The sequence below is a fragment of the Danio rerio genome, chromosome 18 (assembly GCF_049306965.1).
Source record: "Danio rerio strain Tuebingen ecotype United States chromosome 18, GRCz12tu, whole genome shotgun sequence".
Lineage (NCBI taxonomy): Eukaryota > Metazoa > Chordata > Actinopteri > Cypriniformes > Danionidae > Danio > Danio rerio.
Genome location: NC_133193.1, coordinates 33,007,501 through 33,031,500, shown reverse-complemented (window position 1 = coordinate 33,031,500; position 24,000 = coordinate 33,007,501). Strand labels below are relative to the sequence as shown.

General features: G+C 37.5%; 1 protein-coding gene across 12 annotated transcripts in view; it reads right to left on the bottom strand.

Annotated features, from left to right (window-relative positions):
• def8 (differentially expressed in FDCP 8 homolog) overlaps positions 1 to 24,000 on the bottom strand; it is a 180,910-nt gene that overhangs the window by 25,124 nt on the left and 131,786 nt on the right. For 7 of the 12 annotated variants that reach the window (NM_001328206.1, XM_073929047.1, XM_073929052.1 and 4 more), the window contains one exon: positions 4,234 to 4,347. The exons of 3 other annotated variants lie outside the window; for them this stretch is intronic. In NM_001328206.1, coding sequence (NP_001315135.1) covers positions 4,234 to 4,347 — 114 coding nt within the window. Of the gene's footprint in view, positions 1 to 4,233; positions 4,348 to 22,821; positions 23,101 to 24,000 lie in introns of those variants that run through there. 2 more of the 12 variants (XM_073929057.1, XM_073929058.1) reach the window with 1 other exon arrangement.

Sequence of the window (24,000 nt, the reverse complement as noted above, 5' to 3'; positions counted from 1 at the left end):
TTATGGATTATCTGTAATAACTGAGTATTATGCGTATATAATCTGTAACCGCTGCTGAGTGTGAATATTCTGTGTTGTGAGTGCCTGGGGTCTTTCAGGATGGAGGCAGCTCTTTTGTGGACTTTGCGATGGTAGAAAGTCTGCAGAGAAGGCAGCAGGGTCCTGATGATCTTCTCTGCGCTCCTCACCACTCTCTGCAGAAGTTTGCACTCTTTTATAGTTGTGTTGCCCTACCACACAGTTATACAGGATGCTCTTAACCACACAGTTGTAGATAATGCTGAGGATCTTAAAGGACAGATCAAGCTTCCTCAGCTTCCTTAAGTAGTACAGCCGTTGTTGTGCTTTCTTGATCAGCTGGGTGGTGTTTAGTGTCCAAGTGAGGTCCTCACTTATGTGCAACCCTAGGTATTTAAAATTGCTCACTCTTTCCACTTCAAGTTCATGGATAAACATTGGCTGATGAGTTCCACTCCCCATGTCCACTATCATCTCCTTATGCCGAGTTCAGACTGCTTGATTTTCACAGTAGTTGTATCACAGATGTTTTCACACTGCATGACTGTCTGGGCTACTGTTTTGTCCCTGCTTTGTTTACACTGCAAGATGGATCGGCGACAGGGGCTTTCACATTGGGTGACTTTACAATTGGAAGAATCGCCACCAACTTTGTCCAAACTACGTCTTACAACCAAACACGTCTCACAACCACGTAGTATATCTTTTGTTATTAACTATATAATGAGAAAGAAGCCTTTATGGGGTAGAAAATGTACATATTTGCTCACCTGGGTTTGAAGGAAATAAGCAATTTCTCCTCAACTTTCTTTTTTTATTTTCTGTATGAAACGTCAAACAGACACGGGTGCTTCAGTCAAAATTCATTTCACACAGCATGATTTAAATTGCCGACAGTTCCAGATATTTAGCACGCCAAATATCTCACAGGCATCGGCAACAAATCAGCGATTCTCTCAGCTCGTGTCTTTGATAGTTCATACTGTGTGATTGGCACTCACGTGCACGAGCACCGATTTGCCTGTGATTTCAGGTATTTGTCAGTGATTTCTAAAAACCTGTCGGTGAGTTGAAATCAGGGCAAAATTATGAACTCGGCATTAGTCTTGTCCACATAGTGGGTGAGGTTATTGTCCTCACACCATGTCACTAGACTGGCCACCTCCCTGCTGTGAGCTGCATCATCTCTCCCAGTGAAACATCCATTCTATCACTGAAGTGTCATCCGCAAACTTAATGATGGTGTTGTTCTTGTGGGATGCGACACAGCCTAATATAGGTTACTTTTTCTTCCAGATAAGGATTCCAAATGTCTTCCATTTAAGAATTATGGAGGCCACTGTGCTCTTAGAAACTTTAAGTGCAGCAGTAATTTTTTGTAACCTTGGCCAGATCTGTGTCTTGCCACAATTCTGTCTTTGAGCTCTTCAGGCAGTTCCTTTGACCTCATGATTCTCATCTGCTCTGACATGCATTGTGAGCTGTAAGGTCTTAAATAGACGGGTGTGTGGCTTTCCTATTTAAGTCCAATCAGTATAATCAACATACAGCTGGTCTCAAATAAAGTGGTAAAACTATCTCAAGGAAGATCAGAATAAATTAACAGCACTTGAGTTAAATATAAGAGTGTCACAGCAAAGGGTCTGAAGACCATGTGATATTTCTTTTTTTTTTATTATAAATTTACAAAAATGTAAACAATTCTGTGTGAATATGGGGTGCTGTGTTTACATTAATAAGATAATAAATGAACTTAAATGAATTTAGCAAATGGCTGCAACAACAAAGAGTGAACATTTTATAGGGGTGTCACGATTTCGATTTTTAATCGAAATCGATCGAAATTTATGGTCAATTTCGATTATCGAATCAAAAAATAGAATCGTCGATGCTGCCACGCCCCCATGTCACGTCAGCTTGGCTTGCCAAGTGGGAAAAAACCGGCTTGTTGAAGTGCTTGTTAAACTGCAGAAGCAGGAGACCCGTCGACAGAACTTAAACCCTCTCCTCTTTCAATGAAGTTGCCGGTGTGTAAGCATTTTGGATTTCCAGTGAGTTATGTTGACAACGTTCGTGTTGTCAACAAAAAAAACCCCACAGTTTTGCAAGCTCTGCTATGTACGTATTACGTACAGTTCGTCCTATAGACAACACCGGCATCGCGATCCTCCGCCCGCCCCCGTTGCAAATCTGCTCACGAAAAGTACACACTCAGGCCCTGTTTACACTGTCTTTGTTTTTAAATGGCATTTTAGAACGACAACGATTTAACATCCACAGTGGCGTGTAGCATTTCTAAACAGCCCTCCTTCCTCTCTACCTCTGAAAATGCACATCACGTGACCACACAGACACAGATGCACACACAGCTGGTCCAGGCAGTCAGAGCACTGCTTTAATCTTTCACTCACTTGTACTTAGTCATTTTAGCGAACACCTCAGATACTGTTGGCTGGTTCCTGTTGGTTGTGCGTCTTTTTTACCGACGCCATTATAACGACACAGATCACTGCCTATTCACGAGTCCCGCAGAAAAAAGTGATTGACAGGTGGTAATTATGTGTGTAACTTGCCTTTATTCATTTACTGTATGATTTGTTTATGGGTAAAACAATGACCATGCAGGTCAGGTAGTTTAAACGGTAGGCTACAAATAATTAATTGGTCATTAATTAATTAATTATTGATAATTGAAAATTGAATCGAATTGTGCCTGTAGAATTGAAAATGTAATCGAATTGAGGATTTGGAGGATCGTGACACCCTTAACATTTTATGATTAATTAAATTAACATTTCAATGGTGTCATAAACATAATGTGTATTTATAGAAGATACATTAACGTAATAGTCCAAAAAGTAACCAATTATGATATTATTTTACTTAATATTAAATAATTTTTTAATAATGGATTTCAATTAACAATATGTGTTCTTTTTTCACTTTTACTGATATTAATGAAACAGAAACACTGGCTAATTTAGGCTCTGTCCACACCAACAAGAGTATTTTTTAAAACAACACTTTTTTCTATGCAGTTTTGCTGTTTGTTCACACAAAAATGCAGTGTCAGGTGACTGAAAGTACAACTTTCTAAAAAAACTCCAACCAAAGCATTTTTTCCAAAACTCTAGGTACATTGTGGTCGTGTGAATGCTACAACCGGAGTTTTAGCTGTTTTCTCTTCTTTGATTGGCCAACACGGCTGAGTTCACTCCAAACACGGAAGACCTGAATGAGGCAAATTCTGCACATTTGCGGCAAATGTATTGTGTATTCCGCATTGTACAACCGTGGGATGGTAATCTGCCTGTATACTTACCTTTACATTGACTTAAATGCTATTCACTCCCAAAATATACTTAATTGCCCGTTTATTATAAACTATAATAAAGTGTTGTTATTGCCTTTTTATGTGGAAGAATTATTATTTTTTTTTTATGAAAGCAGGGAAAACTCTCACACAATAATTACGATAACTCCTTAGTGATACTTGATAATTATCAAAACTTCTCAAAATATATAGCCAGCAATGATAATTTCAGTTCGTTAAAACATCTCCATCTGAAAAGATTTTTTTTTACAATTAAGTTGCAAGAAACGTAATTGCTGCATCAATCAGTTGTTCAAGTTTTGTTCAGATGGTAATGTGCTGTCATGTACCGTTTGTGTTTGGTTTACCAGCTGCAATATCAATATTATCAGTTCACTGTTCTTAAATCTGATCTCAGAGTATATAGTTCTAGTATCTGAATAACTCTGGAAATTATATATTACTATAAGGCATGTTAAAAATTAAATAATGTCAACTCTCAAGTTGCCACCAAAACTGTTTGTCAAAGCTACATACTGGCCTGGCTACTATTCAGCAAGAGGAATGGCTTAAAATCTCTCTGGCCACTGTACAGGAATTGTATCTGTCATTATGATGATGAAATAATGCTGCATTGGCAGCAAAGGGACCCTTCCAGCTGCAACCCATCACTGGGAAACCTCTATACACACTCATTCACACATACTGTACACTACTGACAATTTAGTCTATCTACAAATTCACCTATACTACATGTTTTTGAACTTCTGTGGGAAACCAGAGAACCAGTGATCTTCTTGCTGTGAGGCAAATGTGCTACCGACTGCGCAGGCTAAAATATTATTATCAAGTCTGATTTTTGTAGCCGCTTTATGGATACTGTTGCTTTGCTGATTACTCACTCTGATCTCAACCAGGTCCTCCACAAAGTTGAAAAGCAGAGGATTAATCTCCTTCAGTCTGAGCACAGGCCTGGGCATCATTAAAGCAAGATAACGCATTGAGGAACGACACACCTAAACACATCAAAACAAACAAGTCAGAGTCTTAAGTTACTGGTCATTATAGAGCAAGCAAGTAACCATAATTTCTAAAGTTGCAATATAAAACTGTCACTGCAGCTAATAATTGTTAAATGTAAAAAATTTAAAATTGCTAAATAAGACAAAAAAAAAAGTCTGCAATCAGCATTGAAAATATACTAGATCTTGTTACCATACCAGCCATGACAGGCTTGTTAGTCCCTAAAAACAACTACTCAGTAGGTACTACATTTGAATTTGCATTCACTACACAACTGTTAGTAAAGTATTGTAACGTAAAGTATTAAAGTATTGTAAAGTTTTGTATAGTGTGAAAGTGAGTAGATTATCTGGGTACTTCTCTTAAAATGTTTTTTTTATGAATTTGGACATACCACTCGGATGGCATACTATTTTTAACGTACTATCGGGTATGGAAGTAAGTGATTTTAGACACAGCACTTGTGTGCTTAATCTTGTTTACCTTTACTTCGTTTTCTCTATTCCCATTATATTAGGTTTATTTCCCCCTTGTCTATGCCGGCATCTCATTGTGTGCTTGTTTAGTCTATCTTGTTGGAGCTTGAAATAAGTATTTAGCATTGTCTTGTTTTGGTTTCTTTTATCTCATATAGTCATTTTTTTAATTATCTCAAGATCCTTTCCCTTTTGAATTGAGTTTTTTTGTATTTTTTTTTTCAGCAAGGTTGCAAAGTTTTTTTCTATTTCAAATATTTTATGCCATTTTGTGATCTTAAGTCCCAGTCTAGTACTAGTCCTATGTTTTTTTTTGTTTTTTTTGCATTTATATTTGCTACTTCTAAGCAAACTTATATGTGTTCTGTTATAAAGCAATAAAAACTCTTTAAAACATTTAGAATTGTATTTACTACGGTGGACAATAATAATTTTAGCCCATGAAAAAAAAAATATTCAATGGCTAAAATTATTATTGTCCATCATGTTATATTTATATATAAATAAATACATAAAACATAAAAATAAAAATAAAAATCACACAGATTTATGCCAAACATCCTTCTGTCAGCAGGTGGCACTATGGCCATTACTCAATATTGGCATGTAGATGTTTACGTGGATATTCAAGCAGATTGGACATTGTTTGACTTATAAGTTATAAGTTAGTTATAAGTACTTCATCTTCCACTGCGAAACACTAAAGTATGTCAGTCCACCATGGACATGCCCTTCGACAGAAACCCTGGATCTTCACGATTCATTTTACTAGAGCCTTCAAATAACAACACACTAATTTGGTGCTGATATGATGAAATATGTAGGAGGAGTTGTTACAGTGTAAAACCTGTTATTTCCTGTTGCCAGCAGGTAGCGCTATGACTAAAACAGAATATTGGCAAGCAAACATGTTCAAATCAGGACTCTTATGAAACGTTTGAATTTTGAGGCAGATCACACAATGCCTGAGTTATAACAACTTCCTGTTTCATGGCAAAAAATGAAACAGGAAAAAGTTTGTGAGGCTGCCACGGACACGTCCTTGAAAGAAAACTTTGGATCTTCGCAATTTAACGCCACCAAGGTCTTTAGACAAATACATTTTGGTGTTGATCTGATAAAATCCCTTGTAGGATTTGGTTAAAAATACAATGCCTGTAAGTTGCAAAAACTTCCCAACTTTTCACAGAGGAAGTTAAAATTATCCTTCAGTTTCAGTTTTTGCTTCTAAAGATTTTTTTTAGGTATTGGCATGGTTGATGTGCGTGCCATTTTTTGTACTTAAGTGTGAAACATAGCTCGGGGGCCACTTCATCAAATGTTTTAGGTAGCATTGTCTAATCATATTGCTACTCCCACTTCTGAAATCCGCATCAAACATTAATTTTCACTACTTTTGGTGTGTGCAAAGTTTCATGAGTTTTCAACCATGTTTAGTCCCTAAAGTGCATCTGTGCCCTTTTTTCTTAAAGTGGTCCTTGAGCTACGTTTCACTCACACGTACAAATTTGCACACACATCAAGCATGCCAATACCTACAAAAAATTTCTTGGAGCAAAAAATGAAACCCAACAGAATAACCTCCTCTGTCAAAAAAGTTTTAGCAAATTCCAGGCATGTTTTAAAGAACTCCTTTTAGGGATTTTACCAGATCAACACCAAAACTGGCTATTTTTATCTAAAGGCTTGGGTGAAAATTTTAGCGAAGAGTATTTGTAGAAGGGCGTGTCCGTGGCGTCGCCATAAACTTTGATGTTTCACCATGAAACAGGAAGTTGTTGTAACTTGTAACTCAGGCGTTCATTGTCTGTTCGGCCTCAAAATTCACAATTTTGATAATAGTCCTGACCTGAACATGTCAATATTCAGGTTTAGTCATAGCACCCCTTGCTGGCAACAGGAAATTATATGTTTTACACTCTAACTCCTCCGACAAATTCATATGATCAAATCCATGTTCCGTTAGTTTAATCCAAATGTCTATGTAATGTTAAATTGCGAAGATCTAGAGTTTTCATCGAAGCGTGTGTCTTGGTGGATTGACAAAGTTCAGTGTTTCACCACAAAAGAGAAAATACAAATTTGAAAAAAAATATATGTTTTCCGGTTGGGTTTGAAATTTCGCTCCAAGAGACTTCTTTGTAGGAATTGACCTGCTTGATGTGTGTGCCAATTTTCATGTGTTTGTGAATCATAGCTTGGGGTCACTTCGTCAAAGTGCATAGGTGGCGCTGTCGAGCCATTTTGCCACAGTCACTACTGAAACCTATTACAAACAGAAACTTTCACTAGCTCTGGTGTGTGTGCAAAGTTCCATGAGTTTTCATACGTGTTTAGACCCTCAAAAATGCGATTCATGCCAGATAAAAAAAAATTAAAATAATAATAATAATAATAATAATAATAATTAAAGCTGCAAGCAGCATTGAAAGGGACCTTGAACTCAGGCTCACCGCCTCCTAGTGGCCTTAGGACGACAGAGAACAGTGGACAATAATATTTTAAAGTGATAACTATAAAAAAAATCTTGAAAAAAATCAAAGATTTATGCCAAACTGCCTTCTGTCAGCAGGTGGCACTATGGCTATAACTCAATATTAGCATGTAGATGTCATCAGGAGAGTAATCTTATTGAAAATGTGAATTTTTAGGTCACACATTGTGTGGCTGAGTTACATTTACATTTAGTAATTTAGCAGACGCTTTAATAAATACTTCCTCCTCCATAGCGAAACACTGAATTTGTCAGTGCGTCATGGACAAAAATTCTAGATCTTCACAATTTAACATCACAAAGGCCTTTGAATTAAACTAAAGGAACATGCACTTGATCTGATAAAATTTATAAAACATGTAATTTTCGGTTACCATCAGGTGGCAATATAAAAATGTAAGGCCGCCACAAATACGCTCTTCAAACTCTAAATCTTCAGAATTCAAAATCTGCAAGGTGACAATACCCAATTTTGGTGCCGATCTAATGAAATCCCTCCATAAGAGGTTGGTAAAATAAAATGTTTGTATGTGTTTTTCCTCCAGAAAAAGTAAAAAATATTTGACTTTCTGTTGGGTTTGAGATTACAGTCTGTGAGGTTGACAAACGAGGAAGAGTCGTAGTGTATGGAGGCAAATCAATGCCAAAATTATTTAAATGCAGCAGTGATGTTTACGCACGAGATGTGGGCCGCGAGCAGATTACAGGCCTACACGCGAGGTAAAACTACAGCTTAGCGCGCACAGGGGATCTTCATACACTATATCATACAAGTTCTCTCCGCTCGCTCGCTGAATCTTCTCTCTGCTCAAGCAAAACTTTTTGGATTTTTGTCAGTCCTGGGGCGGGTTTACTTGTTATCTCTAATGCTATTGGTTACTCGCCCTTTCCGGAAGTTCGCCGGGATTGGATGAAGGAAGATCCACATTTGTTCAGTATGATGTGGAAAGCTAGTCTCTACATTAAATAAAATTATATAGGAGATATATCTTATCATAATGTGAAACTATAATAGACTTACTTTCTTAGTAATAATAGATGATGACTTACTTCAACAATGAGATATTCCTTGTAATAATGAATCTCCTAATGACTATTTCTGTCATGACTAAGTCATATAATGACATATCAAAATAATGAGATATATTCTTGTAACAAACTTTATTACAGTAAAACTAGGGAGAGAAAGAGAGAGTGAGTTATACCATGTGTTAATAGATCTCTTTATTAAACAGAAAATGGGGAAAAATAGACATGAGCAAATAATTCAGGACTATTTCTAACTTTAAAAGTGCGCGCATGTGTGTGTGTACACTATTTACAGATGTGCTGTCTTGTTGTATTTCTTTAAATGTGTGGGTTGAAAACGAAATAAATTATAGGTATTCTAATAGAATATTTGATGTCTCCATTTGTCACATTTTTTAACTATTTGAATAAGTTTAGCACCTACATTTAAACTGAAATCGAGCCAAACTTGTTAACAGGTACAAAAATATTTTCTTTTTCTTTTTTCTCAGACTTATTGGCCTTGGCTCATTTTCTATGAAGAACATAAGTCAGAATAAAAATTGGATGGACAGTCGTATACAAAATAGGCTATTCATGCATGAAGTGTATGAGGTGCATAGGTTTGTAGTAAATAAATTGCCATTAGTCTGTTATTCCACTATACAGTTGAAGTCAGAATTATTAGCCTCCTTGAATAATTAGCCCCAATTAAATTTATTTTGCCTAATTTTTATTTAACGGGGCAAAGATTTTTCTCAACACATTAATAACTGAATTATTTTATCTTTGTCATGATGACAGTAAATAATATGTAACTATATATTTTTCAAGACACTTCTATACAGCTTAAAGTGACATTTAAAGGCTTAACTAGGTTAATCAGGTAAACTAGGCAGGTTAGAGTACTTAGGCAAGTAATTGTATAATGATGGTTTGTTCTGTTGACTATCGAAACAAAAAATAGCTCAAATGGGCTGATCATTTTGACATAAAAATGGGTTTAGAAAAATAAAAAACTGCTTTTGTTCTAGCCAAACAAAACAAGAAAAAAATACTATCAGACATACTGTGAAAATGTCTATGCTCTGTTAAACATAATTTGGAAAAAAAAAATTATAATCAAAAGGTGGCTAATAATTCTGATTTCAAATGCATATGTGACCCAGAGGTCTTGTTAACCGAATATTTTCCGTCATTGACGGATTTTTTTCAGCAGTGACGGAAAAGTCTGAAGGTGATCTGTCAGTTTGACGGATTATGCTGAGGGTGATCTATTGTAATTTGTAGCTAACTGTAATTCCCACTCCTGTCCAGCTGATGGCGATTGCCCTTGTTTTGTCTCGTCTTAGCCATGGCTGCATACAGTTGCAAAATGCCACAGCAGCTGAGTGTAAGAAGCTTCTTTAAACGGCCAAATAGTTGTGATATTATTAATAAAGGTGAAAAAAGAGGAAGTGATGCAGTGGATGATGAAGAACAAACAGACAAAAATACGCTCCAACCAAGCGGCATCTAGCAAGGTCAGGTTTATTGTTTTTATATTGATGTTCTTGTGCACTACAAAATAATTTATTCAATTTTAATATTATTTGTTTCTTGCAATCAATAAACATTTATTATTATTTGTCCTTTGTTTGATTATTTTTATTATAGCATTTGTATGCTGTTTGCATTTTATTCAAAGGTTAAACGCAATTCCTACAATTTGTATTTACATTATAGCCTGCGTTTGCTGTTATATAAATTAAAATAGTAAGTACCAATGTAATACCAAAAGGTTTTATATGAAGGTAGCCTATATGAAGACTGAGTCGTGCCAGTTACTTGCGGGCCGATTCTGGCTCGGATGCAGCAGCGTCAGCTTGTGAACGGCCGCCGCATCTGACCCGAGTACGGCAGCCGGAGTCTCTGGCAGGCGAGAATCTAGCCGGAACTGTCTCGAGTGTATTTTGCTATCTAGGGTGCGTTGGAGTGAGTAGTGAGCACTACCAGACTCAGAGAGGTCCAGCCGCGCCCCTGGTGCTGAAAGAGCGCGTACTGTAGTATTTTTCCTGGTGAAACGAGTGCTTGCAGGATCGGGAAATCCCACATTCAGAGAATCCAGCAAACTTTCTTGACAGCCTTAGGAGAAATGTTTCCTAACTTAAAAACGCTTGCAGAAGTGGCGCTAGTACATCCAATCTTTGGTCACGAGAAGTCGACTTTCCGAGGCAAAGACAGTCCCTTGATGTGTTTGATTACGCACAGGCAAGCACCCAGTTCAGGTCGACTCAGGAGGAAGATATGAGTTAAGGCAGATAGGAGTTTTTGTTAATTTTTCAAATAAATAAATGAATAATTTAGCCTATATGCTTGTCGTGCAAGTTCATTATTAAAATATGAATGAAAAAAAGCGATTAGAAAATATGCAAATTAATTGACGGTCAATGATAGGTTATGACAGAATTTTTACAACCCTCTCTGTCAAAATGACGGACAATGACAAAGTCTAACGCGACCTCTGATGTGACCTTTAAGATGTGATCTCCTTGTATAGAAACTGGTATTTATATGCCTCTGAAGTGAAATGATGTAATGGGTACATGCAGTGAGTAAAGCCAAACAAAGATTGTATTTAAATTGTTGCTTCAATAAGTGGCGATAAACACCCATCTAAATGTATGTCACTGTATTCTTCATGTTTGATTGGATTAATCATTTTTATGTTCCCATACGGAAATCCCAGAACCACCATTTTCCACTGATCTATATTATTAATATTGTTAATATTTATAATAATTTCAGCATAACGCTAAAATGCACATATAATAAGTATTATATAAAAAGGTCTAAAAAGCAAATACCATCTAAGCTCTTCTGAAAACATTATTTCCTAGAAGGATTATCCCCAAGTGCCATAATGAGCACTGACTTTGTGGTTAATAAGCATAAAAGTAAAATTCAACAAACCAGACAAGTGTTGTACGGGACAAATTAAATGGGTTCAGAAAGTCATTTTTACAAGAATGTCATTATTTTGGTTTCTCGAGATTAAATCCCCATAAAGCATCTCGGAAAGTTTCTTTTGATTATGACTTGCAAATTATAAATATATTTAAATTTATTGGAGTGATCTTTTAACTTGCGTCCAATCCTGGCTAACTTCCAGAAAGGACCTGCAGCGTTCTGGTTACTTCCAGAAAGTAACCTACAGCGCTAAGCCTGGTTTATAACATTATAATAACATATATCTCCTATATATATTTATTTAATGGGGAAAATAGCTTTCCATACCATACGGATCAAATGTGGATCATCATAACCTTCGTTCACTCCAGGCTAACTTCCGGAAAGGGTTGCTTCCTGGGATCCTGGTCAATGGACAACATTGAACTGGTATGGCTGTAAAGACAGATACCACCTGGTCACTCAGGCATTATGGTCTTTCATGCTCTGAATCCAGGTTAGTGCTCGGTGGTCTGTCTCTAATGTAAATTCTTTGCCCAACAAGAAGTGCCTGAGACTCCCCAATGCCCACTTTATTGCCAGTCCCTCTTTCTCCATGGTAGAATGCCGGGTTTCTCATGGAATTAGCTTCCTGCTTATATATGCCACCGGCCTTTCTTGTCCCGCATCTTTCTGCACTCTTTACATTCCCTTGAGCACTTGATCTAGTAGCCGTTGGAATGTGGCTGGTGCCCCATGAAACCCAAAAGATAAAATCTTGAAGTGGATTAATCATATAGGTGTACTGAATGCTGTATACTGTCTTTTTTTTTTTTTTTTTTTGCTGAAGGCACTTGCCAGTAGGCTTTACACAAGTCCAGAGTGGTGAGATATTTTGTTTGGTCAGTCCTTTCCAGCAAATCAACCAAACATGGCATGACTGTGCGTTCAGTTTCCGGAAGTCCACAGTTTACCATCTTTTATGGAACAATGATGACTCGGTTACTCCACTCACTTGTTGAGGGTTTAATCACTCCCAGCTCAATCATGGTCTTAATGTTTTTTTATTTTTTTTATTTGGTGGTTTAACCTGACTCTCAGGAAACATGTATGGTTGCTGTCACGAGGGAGTTTCTGAACCAGTTGGATTCGGTGCTCCACCAGGTTAGTTCATCCATGTCTCTGACGAAATAACCCAGAACACTGGTCTCAGTCTTTAAAGCACTGTAGAGGGCTTTTGCCACTTCATTAGTAGTTGATTTGTTGAGGTGGAAAGCAGTAACAACACTTTCTGTCCAGGCAGCAGTTCATGAGATAGGGCATTCTGGCCATACCACAGATTCTGTGTCTTTTGGGCCTTTTTGAGATTTTCTTAGGCCTTCTCTCTGTAGGTCTCTAGGCGGTCTTTTTATCTCAATGACGTACTGAAAGATACCTTTTGCCTTATTTTGCCTCATCAGATGAAGTGGCCTCCCAGTTCCTTTAAAGGAGATACAGTGGTCGAAGCTTGAGGCACCTCCCTGTAGGCAAACATCAGAAATGGTAGCCACTTATCCCAGTCTTTCCCAGTGTTACGAGTAGTTGTTGTGATGTAGTGTTTGTCTGGTGTTTTCCCTCACTCTCTCATGTTACGTTTTGGTTAGACCTCTTTTTGATTAAAGATTTTTTATTTTATTCGTAACACCAGTCTCCGACACAAACTTACGAAGCATGTTCTTCAGCGTCTGGTTGATCTGCTCTATTAGTCCATCTGTCTGTGGGTGGTATGGGGTGGTTTTGATTGCAGTGATGCCCAGCTGACAACGCTTTATCTTCATCAGTTAGGACATAAAGGTGGTTGCTTGGCCCGAAAGTATTTAATTTGGTATTCCCACTCTGGAAAACAGTTGTACTAGGCCATTGATTACTTTGGTAATGGTTGATGGATCGCAGAGGGAAAGCCTTAGGGTACCTAGTGCATAGTCACTTGTGACCAGAGAATACTGATGTTCAGATGTACTCCTCTCCTGTGGACCCATGATATCTATTGTGATGCACTGAAACGTGTGTGTGTGTGTGTGTGTGTGTGTGTGTGTGTGTGTCACGGTTGCAGGTTTGTGTACTGTATGTTTGATCACATGGGTTTGTTTTGTTTTGGTTGTCCATGTGTATTTGTTATGCTCACGTGATATGACGACACTCAGCTGGGCTGATTACACGCCAGCTGAAGTTCATTATTAGGCCTATATCAGGGCGACGTTTCTATGCTTCTTTGTCAGTTCGTTACACCTGTTCTTATGTGTGTTATCTGTGCTCAGGCGCCTGAGGAGATTTATCTGGACCCTGTTTTCCTGTCTGTTCCTGCCCTGTGTTCGTCGTCCTCTTAGCCTGTCACTTTCATTGTTTGTTTATTTTGACTTGGTCAAATAAACTTCATCACTCGCATCTGGATCCTCTTTGACTCTTATTTTTGAACGTTACAGTGTGTGTGTGTGTTCGCGATCCGAACCTTCTGAGGTCTTCCAGTCAAAAAGTCCAGTATAGAGTTACAGAGGGAGGTGTTCAGGCCCAACAGGCTAAGCTTCCCAATCAGGTGCTGCAGAATGCTGATGTTGAATGCTGAACTAAAGTCTATGAACAGCATTCGTACGTATGAGTCTTTGTTCTCCAGGTGAATAAGAGCCATGTACAGTATGGGGGAGATGACGTCGTTGGTAGAGCGGTTAGGGTGGTAGGCAAACTGCAGTGGATCCAGCGTTGTTGGCAGCAGTGTCTTTATGTGCATCATGACCAGCCTTTTTTAGCACTTCATGATGATAGGAGTGAGTGCAACGGGGTGGTAGTCATTGAGGCAGGACACAGACGGTTTCTTTGGCATGGGGACGATGGTTGTTGTCTTGAAGCACTTTGAAATGACAGTGGTGCTCCGAGAGATGTTTAACCAGTTAATCTCTGCTGCTATTTTGTGATTTCTGCCTGGATTTTGCCTACCCAAATTTAAAGCTTCCCAAATTCACATGCAGAGGTGTAAATGCAAAAATTTGGTTTCATTTTAAAGAAAACCCTTTGAATTTTCATAAATCACTGTTTAAAATAACTGTATATGTTGTCTGTGTTATAATAAACACCTAAAAAAATTGTTTTTGTATTTTTATTTTTATAAACTCTAATTTGAAAGCGTACCTTTTAGGTTCTGTGTCATCTCTGACACACTCTCCCAGTTCAAAACTAGATTAAAGACCTATCTGTTTAGTAAAGCATACACTCAATGCATCACCTAGCGGGTTCCACACTGGCTTCTACATCTTGCTTATATACACTATGAACAGCAGCTACGCTAATTATTCTCTTTATTCTCTATTTTCACCTGGGGATACTCATCCCGAGGTCCTCAGATTAGGCGGAGTCACTGATTGGATCCAAGACCAGCGACGTGATGATCCCAAGGATTCCATATCCGGGACCAGGCCATATCCTGAGCTGCTGCTGCGCTGATGGTCGTGGGGAGTGGAGAACATGTGTCTGATTCCAGCGACGCTCCAGGGACAGACGAGTCTTCATTGAGGCCAGCTTCCAGCATAAACCACGGCGAATGAAGTTCTGCACAAGACTTTTGGCCAGCGGAGAAATTAAAATGGTCGTGCCCAACTGAGTCTGGTTCTCTCAAGGTTTTTTTTCTTCACTCTCATCAGGTGAAGTTTTTTTTCCCTCTCCGCTGTCGCCACTGCCTCGCATGGTTCAGGATTGGTAGAGCTACGCATCGATGAATTTGCTCTTCAGTGTTTGAACTCTCAGTAATGATTAAATCACACTGAACTGAGCTAAACTGAACTGAACTTAAACACTAAAACCTGAACCACACTGTTCCAGTTACTGAACCACACTGTTCCAGTTACTATGACCATTTATGTGAAGCTGCTTTGACACAATCTACATTGTAAAAGCGCTATACAAATAAAGCTGAATTGAATTGAATTGAATTTAATCTAGCTTGCTGAAATTAATTTAGGTGGTTCGTGCACATGTCTGTAATCATAGGAAAAAAGAAAAATGTCTCTACCATGATCTATGCAAAAGTTATTGTATTCCAACTGATAAGAGGTGCTATTCAAGCCACAGGGACCGATCATTGTTTTCATATTTCACTATTTTTTTGTTTGATCAAACATAATCCACTGTGTTTGGACCACGTCAGACATATAAAAGAATTACTTATGCACATCACCTCAAAAACAGAGGGGAAATGGCCCTGAAGCACAAAGTATAAGGTAGGGCTGGGCGATTTGGCAAAAAAAAAAAAATCTAGATTTTTTATAAAGTTTGACAGATTCACGATTTCGATTTTGTTTTTCTTTATTGTGTAACTAGTCAACTTAAAACATGACAACAACATGACTGAAGTAACATTCTCTTTATAAGTAACTTAAAAACCATCTGGTTAAGGAACATTGTATTTTTAAGGGCCATGCCATACATAAATTGGTCAACAAGTTGTAAAGAAATGTAAAACAAATTCATGAGTTAAATATCGTTGCAGAAGATTTGAATAAAAAATGCTTTTATGTAAATATTGCAGTTGCAGGAGTACAGATGTATTTTTTGCAACTTTTGCTGAGCCTAGGAAAGATTGGCTGTCAGCTCGGCTTTGAATTGGTCTTCTTCTGATTAAATGACAGGTTGTAATGCTGCTGCCTTTTTCTTAAAAAGATACAGTGGAAGTAAAGGACTAAACATGGATACTGTAAAGCCTAATTTAACCCAGTGCATGAAGTTGTAGTCGTAAAGCAGGAGCAAATAAAAGCACCAGATGCATGTCTAATATAAAATAATATATTTAATCTATTTTTTCTGTGTCCCCCTTTTAAATACAGATCATTTCATGCACTTTGCACCACTCTCTGTATTATGCTGCCTGATCTGTCTGGTTTTCAACTAGATGCGCTAAATGAAGCACATGCACATGCACAATATGCACATATTTAACATGAAACTAATCAGATGGCGCTCTGTGGTGCGGCTGAAATATGAACTGCGACCTGAATCGTGGCTGGGCGGCGTGTGTATAAAAACCTGTTTAGAATTCTAAAATCCATGGTGCTGCGCGACGCGTCGCAGAGCTGCGCTTCTGGTGTGCGACCTGCTTCATACAGAGTGAACCAAAGCGCATTGGTGCCATTATAATGTATCAAATATATATATATATATATATATATATATATATATATATATATATATATATATATTTTTTTTTTTTTTTTTTTTTTTTTAAATCACGATTTCTCGATTTAATATAAAATTAAATCATCGTCAAAACGTAAATTCGAAATAATCAAAAAAATTGCCCAGCCCTAGCATAATGTAAGAGATGACAGCTGTCTGTGCTATCTGGGGCTGCTTATTGATCATAAATGTATTATTTTCACTTCTGGAAACACCATGGAACGCCATGGAAACACAGCGATTCATTCGACAACAATTTGATATGTGAATATAATTCAGTAAAAAGAATGCTAGAACCATATGAGCACCAGCAAGGGCTTTCATTTGACCTATAACTTGTACATGTGTCATATATGATCCATATGAAAATGAACCAATGTTCAATACCCAGCTCGGGTATTCAAAATAATGTGTATTTAAGTGTAAATAACTTTTCTACAGTAGAATAAAAACCAAAGTGATGTGTGCATAATATATAGATTCTACACTTTCAAACGAGACCACTTATGGGGGTCTGGTGCAATTCTAGCCCTTTTAAATCTTAAAGTGAAAGTCAATGACGTCACAGACCCGGTACCGGGTCCGCAGAGTTTAACCGATTAAGATGTTGGTGTAAATATCTGTCAGTTGGTCTGCACAGTTTCTGAGCACTCTGCCAGGAATACTGTCTGGTCCTGCAGCTTTTCGTGGGTTGACTCTGCTTAGAGCTTTCCTCACGTCAGTCAGTAGTGAAACAAAGTACCTGGTCATAGGAAGGAGGTATGGTCTTCCTCCCTGTCATGCCATTCTGTGCTTCGAAATGGCCATAGAAACTCATCAGCTCATCTAAAAATAAGCCTTCATTGTCGCAGACAGGTAATGATGTCTTATAGTTGGTGATGGTTTGGACACTTTGCCACATCCACCGTGTGTTACTGATGTTGGTGAAGTGTTGTTGGATTGTCTGAGCATGTGCATGCTTTGCTTCTCTGATGGCTCGAGACAGTTTGGCCCCTTGCTGTTTTAGAGCCACCTTGATGCCTGGCCTGAATGCAGTCTCAGGTCTTCAGTAGTGCATGCACCTTTCCAGTAATCCATTGTTTCTGGATGGATTTCTGCATGATGTTCTTGGAGACTGTCACTGACCCCGTGTACTCCTTCAAGTCAATGAAGTCATCATTGGTTGCAGCCTCCCTAAACATGTCCCAGTCAGTGCATTCAAAACAATCCTGAAGAGCAGAGATGGCTCCTGCTGGCCAGGTTCTCACTTGCTAACGAGCTGGTCTTGAATGCCTGATGAGTGGTCTGTATGTTGGAATTAGCATAATCGAGATGTGGTCTGAGTACTAAGGTGGGGTGCGGGGTTTCGCCCAGTATGCGCATTGAATGTTTCTGTAAGCCAAATCTAGCATGTTTTCCCATCTGGTTGCAAAGTCCACATTTTGAAGAAATTTGGGGAGCACAGTCCTGAGATTTTTGTGTTGCTTGCTGTTGTCTGATGTAGTCAAGTTAATTTTCCAGGGAGCAGACATTTGCTAGGAGAATGGATGGAAAAGCAAGCAGACTAGGGTTAGCCTTTAGCCTAGACTTAGCACCCACTCGCTTTCCCCACTTCGGCTTCCTCTTGCACCACTTTCTATGGCCCCTCCTTCGCTTCTGGCGACACAGGGGTCTGAAGGATTGATCCTTGAAGCAAGTCAAGGTTGCGTACTATCTCCCGCAAAACATCACTAATGTTGTTTTTGTGGAAGTTCCTAAGACTTTCATAGCGTAGGATGGTGGCACACGAAAACATCTGTTGTTCTAGTGTCCGTATGTTGTGTAGGAACATTTTTTAACTTTTTCACTTTTTTAAAAAAGGAAGTTAATTTATCTGACTACCTGTTCGGTCTTGGATTTTGCTTTAAGCTACTTTTTTGTAGGTTTTGACATGTTTCATGTGTGTGCTAATTTTTGTACAAGTGCATAAAACATAGCTGGGAAGCCACTCCATCAAACATGCATAGGGGCTTTGCAGAATCATTTAGTCACACCCACTTCCGAAATCTTTATCAAGTAGACATTTCTGCCAGTTTTGGTGCTTGTATGTGTTGAGCAGACTTATGAGCAGACCTATGATTTGATATTTATTTCATGTGTCTCCGCACACATTTGAGTAATACACTAAAGTACACAAAAAAAAAAACTCAATCCCCCCCTAGTGAATGATTTCTTTAAATTTTTTTACAGACCTCTAGGCTCAAGATTCCACCATGACCACCGAGTTTCATTTAGATTGGCTATTATTAACTTTGTTTAATGGGTGATCAAATTTAATTGGCTAATAGTGGACATTTTTTATAGTATGTCATTCCACTTTCAGCAAACACACTGCATGCCACATTTTTAGTTGATTCATCTAGTAGCTAAACATGATAACTGAAACACTGTATTAAGCATTAACACACATTGAAACACTGTTTTTGAGACCTGTTCTACTAATATAGCGCTACCTATTGCCCGATCTCTTTTAAATGTTGCATATTTGTTTGCATTTATTTGATACATGTGCTAACTAAATATTGGGATGTTTGAGTTTTCCTTATGGGTTTACAGGCATGTAGGCTCATGTAGACACACCCCTTTTGTAAATGAGCCTGTTACAATTATCCAAAGTGGAAAGTTATTTTTTTTTATATCTATAGATTACTGATTCTAACAACACTGGTTTTGTTGTGATTGAGCTAAAAATCAGGGACAAATTTGCAAATATAGTTTTTTGCAGTCTGTTTGACTGACAGCAGTTGTTTTAGTTTGAGTGTTCGGTATGAGCATGCCTATCATATATGTATTCTGTGTCTATGCACAAAAGGTTAATATACAACCCATTACACAACAAAAGTGTAAAATTGCCCCTTAGTTGCCAATTTCTTTCAAGATTCTTACAGACCTCTAAGACAGGGGTCACCAAACTTGTTTTTGGAGGTGTGTCCTGCAGATTTGAGCTCCAACCCTAATCAAACACACCTGAACAAGCTAATCAAGGTTTTAAAGGTATACCTAAAATACCCAGGCAGGTGTGTCGAGGCAAGTTGGAGCTAAACCCTGCAGGGTACGGAACCTCGAGGAACGAGATTTGTGACCCCTCCTCTAGGACCATGGCTTTTTCTCAATTCAAAAAACGCAGAGAATGGACTTGCATCTTATGGAGACAGGTCTCGCCTGGTGTCCTCAGAAGAACGAACTCAGAAGACCGCAAGGACAGAGACCACGCCTGTGAGAAATGAGATGCTGTGTTCTTCCTGATAGTCACGTGACCTTCACACGTTTTAAATGGAAAATTATTTAAACATTACAGCATTCATATTATTGACTTATTGTTTTTCCCCATTTCAAAATATATACTATGCATAAAAACTTTATAAATAAATATTGCACAAAATAAATAAAACTGATTTTAATATGAATTTCAGCATTTCATTTCATTTCATTTATGACTCGTTTCCACTGACTGGTACAGTACGGTACCGTTTGGGGCGGTACGAGTCACCTCTATCAGGCTTGCGTTTCAACCACAAAGGGTACCTTTTTGGTGGGTGTGGTGTACAACAAAGTTTAAGTCGACGTCATGCTTGCTCGAATAAATGTCTACAGTAAGGCTGTACGGGTCGTTGATGTATCATATGAGAAGCACTTCTCACAAAACAGATGCTTCATACACATACTTTTTAATAAATGTTTATTACTAACTTTTTTTATGAACAGGAGTTGATTATAACTGCAGATCAATAGCAGTGCAAAATAGGCTAGAGTAACGTCTGTAATTATATAAAATAAATACATAAATGCAACATATAAGAACACATACAGCCTCTTACGGTCTGCGATATATTATTAATTACAGAAAAACTACAAACATTATACATTTGATAACTTATATGAGTTCAAAAACACACGCAATATAGCCCACAGTCAGCGCAAATCTCTTTTCTGTGTCTGCAATTTTCACCAGCACATGTAAGCTCTGTTAGAGAGTCATTCTGTCATTCCCAGTTCATAATAATTCAAAAGGCAAAGATAAACATGGCAGTTTGTTCATGATTCAGGTTGTTAAACACTTTTGCTCGTGTGTTTTGCCGGTGTTCTCCTTTTTTTCCGCGCTTTATTCTCACGCTTGTCCTTTTCTTTCTGAATGGATCAGATGACAGAGACACTTCAACAATCACGTACACATTATTATCATCAGCTCAAGAAGTTCTTTATATCAAATATAGACGCAAGGACGCACTACCGGAAGAAAGCGAATACCGCTCGCACTTTTAGACGGGCTCGTAAAGCAACAACAGGACACGACCGATTTTATTCTTCTTTGCATTGTGTCCGTTCATCAAGACGACGACACGGTTTGTTTGAGCTCGGGTCATCCATGGCTGGTTATTTTATGCTTATAGTATATCCATGTAATCTCTCGGCTCTGTATTAGAACATGGCGGATCCTTTGTTTACAATCGGTCTAGCTCCACGAGCTTGTGATATATCTCTGTAACCAATCAGCGTTCGGCTGTGCGTGTAGCTTTATCTTTTGGTACCCTTTTTAGTTTTTGGTACCCTTTCGAAAGGGTGCCGAAAAAGTAGTACGGTACGGTTTGGTTCGGTACACTTATTGACAGTGGAAACGGCCATAAAAGTGTACCAAACTGAACCGTACCATAAAGTACCACTCAGTGGAAATGGGCCATCAGGGAAAGTCCTGAGGAAAATAAGTGATATCTCCAAACTTTAATAATAGATTTAGTTTTATAAATGCTGCGCTTCCCACCTCCAGTTGCAATGACTTCTGGGACTTCTAGAGCGAGATCGGTGCTTAAGTCTGCATTGGTGAGTCCTTGATATCAAGAACACATCTGGGAAGTTTCACGCGTCCTCCGTACTTATGGTCTTAAGTATAATTTGGAACTGAACTTTGGCAGCTGATGATGACGTTACACGAGAACACAAGGATGCAAGACCGCTGAAGAATGCATATTGAGAAACCACCCATGTGTTGAACATGACCACAGAGTTTAGTGTCAATTGGCCATTGTGAACTTTGTTTAATGGGTGCTCAAATTTTTATTGGCTAATGGCAGCCTTTTTGTGATGTGACCTTGGTCAAAGACACGGCATTCCAAATTTTGCATTAATTGGACAAATGGTTGCTCGATTGTTGCTATTTTCCTATTTTAAGCTTATAGTACAATCATGTAGCCAAAGTTGGCAATTTTTGGTATGTGACCTCAACTTGATCTTATACATATGTGTACCAAGTTTGGTGATATCTCATTCCGTTTAAAAGTTATAGCTACAATTAGCAATTACCTTCAATAAGGATGGAACATTATTGTGTACTGTATTGTGTGAGAATCAAAACTTTTTTTGTTAGTTTTTCATATTACATGTCCAGTAAATATTCTGAACTGGTTTAGTTCCAATTGGGCAAATACCTATGGCTAGTTCACAAAAAGTAGGCTTCAGACAAAACTCTGTGTTGCGGCTAACCCAAGGTCTCCAAATTTGTAAAGAATCTATAATAAACAGGTGTATGAACAGTCGAATGAATAGTGGCTAAAACTGTCCAAAATATTTTTGTTTTTGGGCCCATTTGGCTGATTTTTGGTGTGGATGTAGTTTACCAGAGTAATAACATCTGATCAAGTTTCAGCTCTTTAGGCCTTACGGTTTGGTCTGACTGATACAGCATTTGGCAGAAATATAATTATAATAATAAAAAATCTTAGCAAAAACAATAGGGTTTCAGCACTTTGCGCTTAAACTCCTAACATTAAAGCCTTGAGCGGCATTATAGGGGTTCAAGCATTTAAGGACTTTTAATGCTTATTATGTCTTTGGCAGGTCAGAATTTATGGCTGACATTAAAACATCCACAATAGACAAAAAGTGCAAAAAATTTTATGGTTAAACAATTATATCAATAATAGTCATTAGTCATGCTTATACACACATGCGTACGCTTATATGCTTATGCCACATATAGAAATTTGACTTAAATAAAACAAAATGTTTACTACTAGGCTTTCTTTTGTGTGTGTGTGTGTGTGTGTGTGTTTATATATATATATATATATATATATATATATATATATATATATATATATATATATATATATATATATAGTATATCATCAGCTTTTAGTGTAATTATTATAATGTAATATATATATATATATATATATATATATATATATATATATATATATATATATATATATATATATATATATATATATATTAGGGATGTAACAGTATCATAATTTCAAGGTAAGATAATACCTCGGTATGAATGGTAAGGTACGGTATTTATTGAATAATTTACAGGAAAAACAAAACTAATGAAAAGACTCAAAAAAGTGCCAAAAGTGTTTAATTACCTTAGCACTGAACATATCAATGACATACAAATTAGCTATCTATCTGTAAGTTTCGAAACAGGAACTTTAATTTTTTAATTTTAATAACAAAAAACTATTAAACTATATTAAAAAATAAAGTTTCAATTTAGTGTTGTTGAAAACTCTCCACATTCAACATTTAATCACTCACTCACTTAGATAGAGATGGGTTTTTTAAGGAAAATTTTCATATAACTATAATCTGGTAAAAGCTGGGATCTCTGGGCATGTCCCCTGCAACAGAAAAAAAAAAAAACTCTTATTTGGGACTGAGGTTTCTGGGACAGAGAGATAAGATTTAGCCAAGGTTGACAGCAGTGGGTAACGTTGTGCATTGTCTTTCCATCACTTAAGAGGACAAGCCATGAGTGAGATAGAGGTCTCTTTGCGGTACAAGTCAATGTCTGCATCAATCTAACAAGTGTGCTGTGTTCCGCAGTCCCCATGACTGTTTTTAGTCATATTCCCCGACTTATACTTCACCACAGTCTGGCAGTGCCTGCATATTGTTTTTTTCTTTGTCTGTCACCTTTTCTCTTTTTTTGTATCTTTTTAGAAAGAAACCGAAATTCTTCCACACATCCGACTTAAAACCTGCTTTAGGTTCGATCCTTTTCAGCTCTTTTTCTTTCCCGCTACTAGCAACACACTCCATTTCCGCATTACTGGATCTGTAGTAACAACAGACCGCAAAGGATGATGGCCACGCGTAGGCTGAAGGGAATTATAGATCTCGATACCTCCTGTTCACTTCATTCGCCTAAGCAAACTTTTCTCAGAAATATAGTTTTATTGAGTCATGCTCCTACGGTAATATTGAAAAAAATTACTATTGCGGTATGCGGTATACATATATATACATACATATATATATATATATATATATATATATATATATATATATATATATATATATATATATATATATATATATATATATATATATTTGTAGTTTGAATTGTAAGCTTGGACTAAGTCTGATTTTATATGCAAAAGCAGTGTTTTTACTCTAAACTAGGTCTATCAGTAACTAATAAGTTGTCCTTTGCTGCCATCCATTGGCTACAATGATTATTTCAAACAAAATGAATCTTGACAAATGTTTTTAACAGTTGTAAATCTCAAACCCTTTTA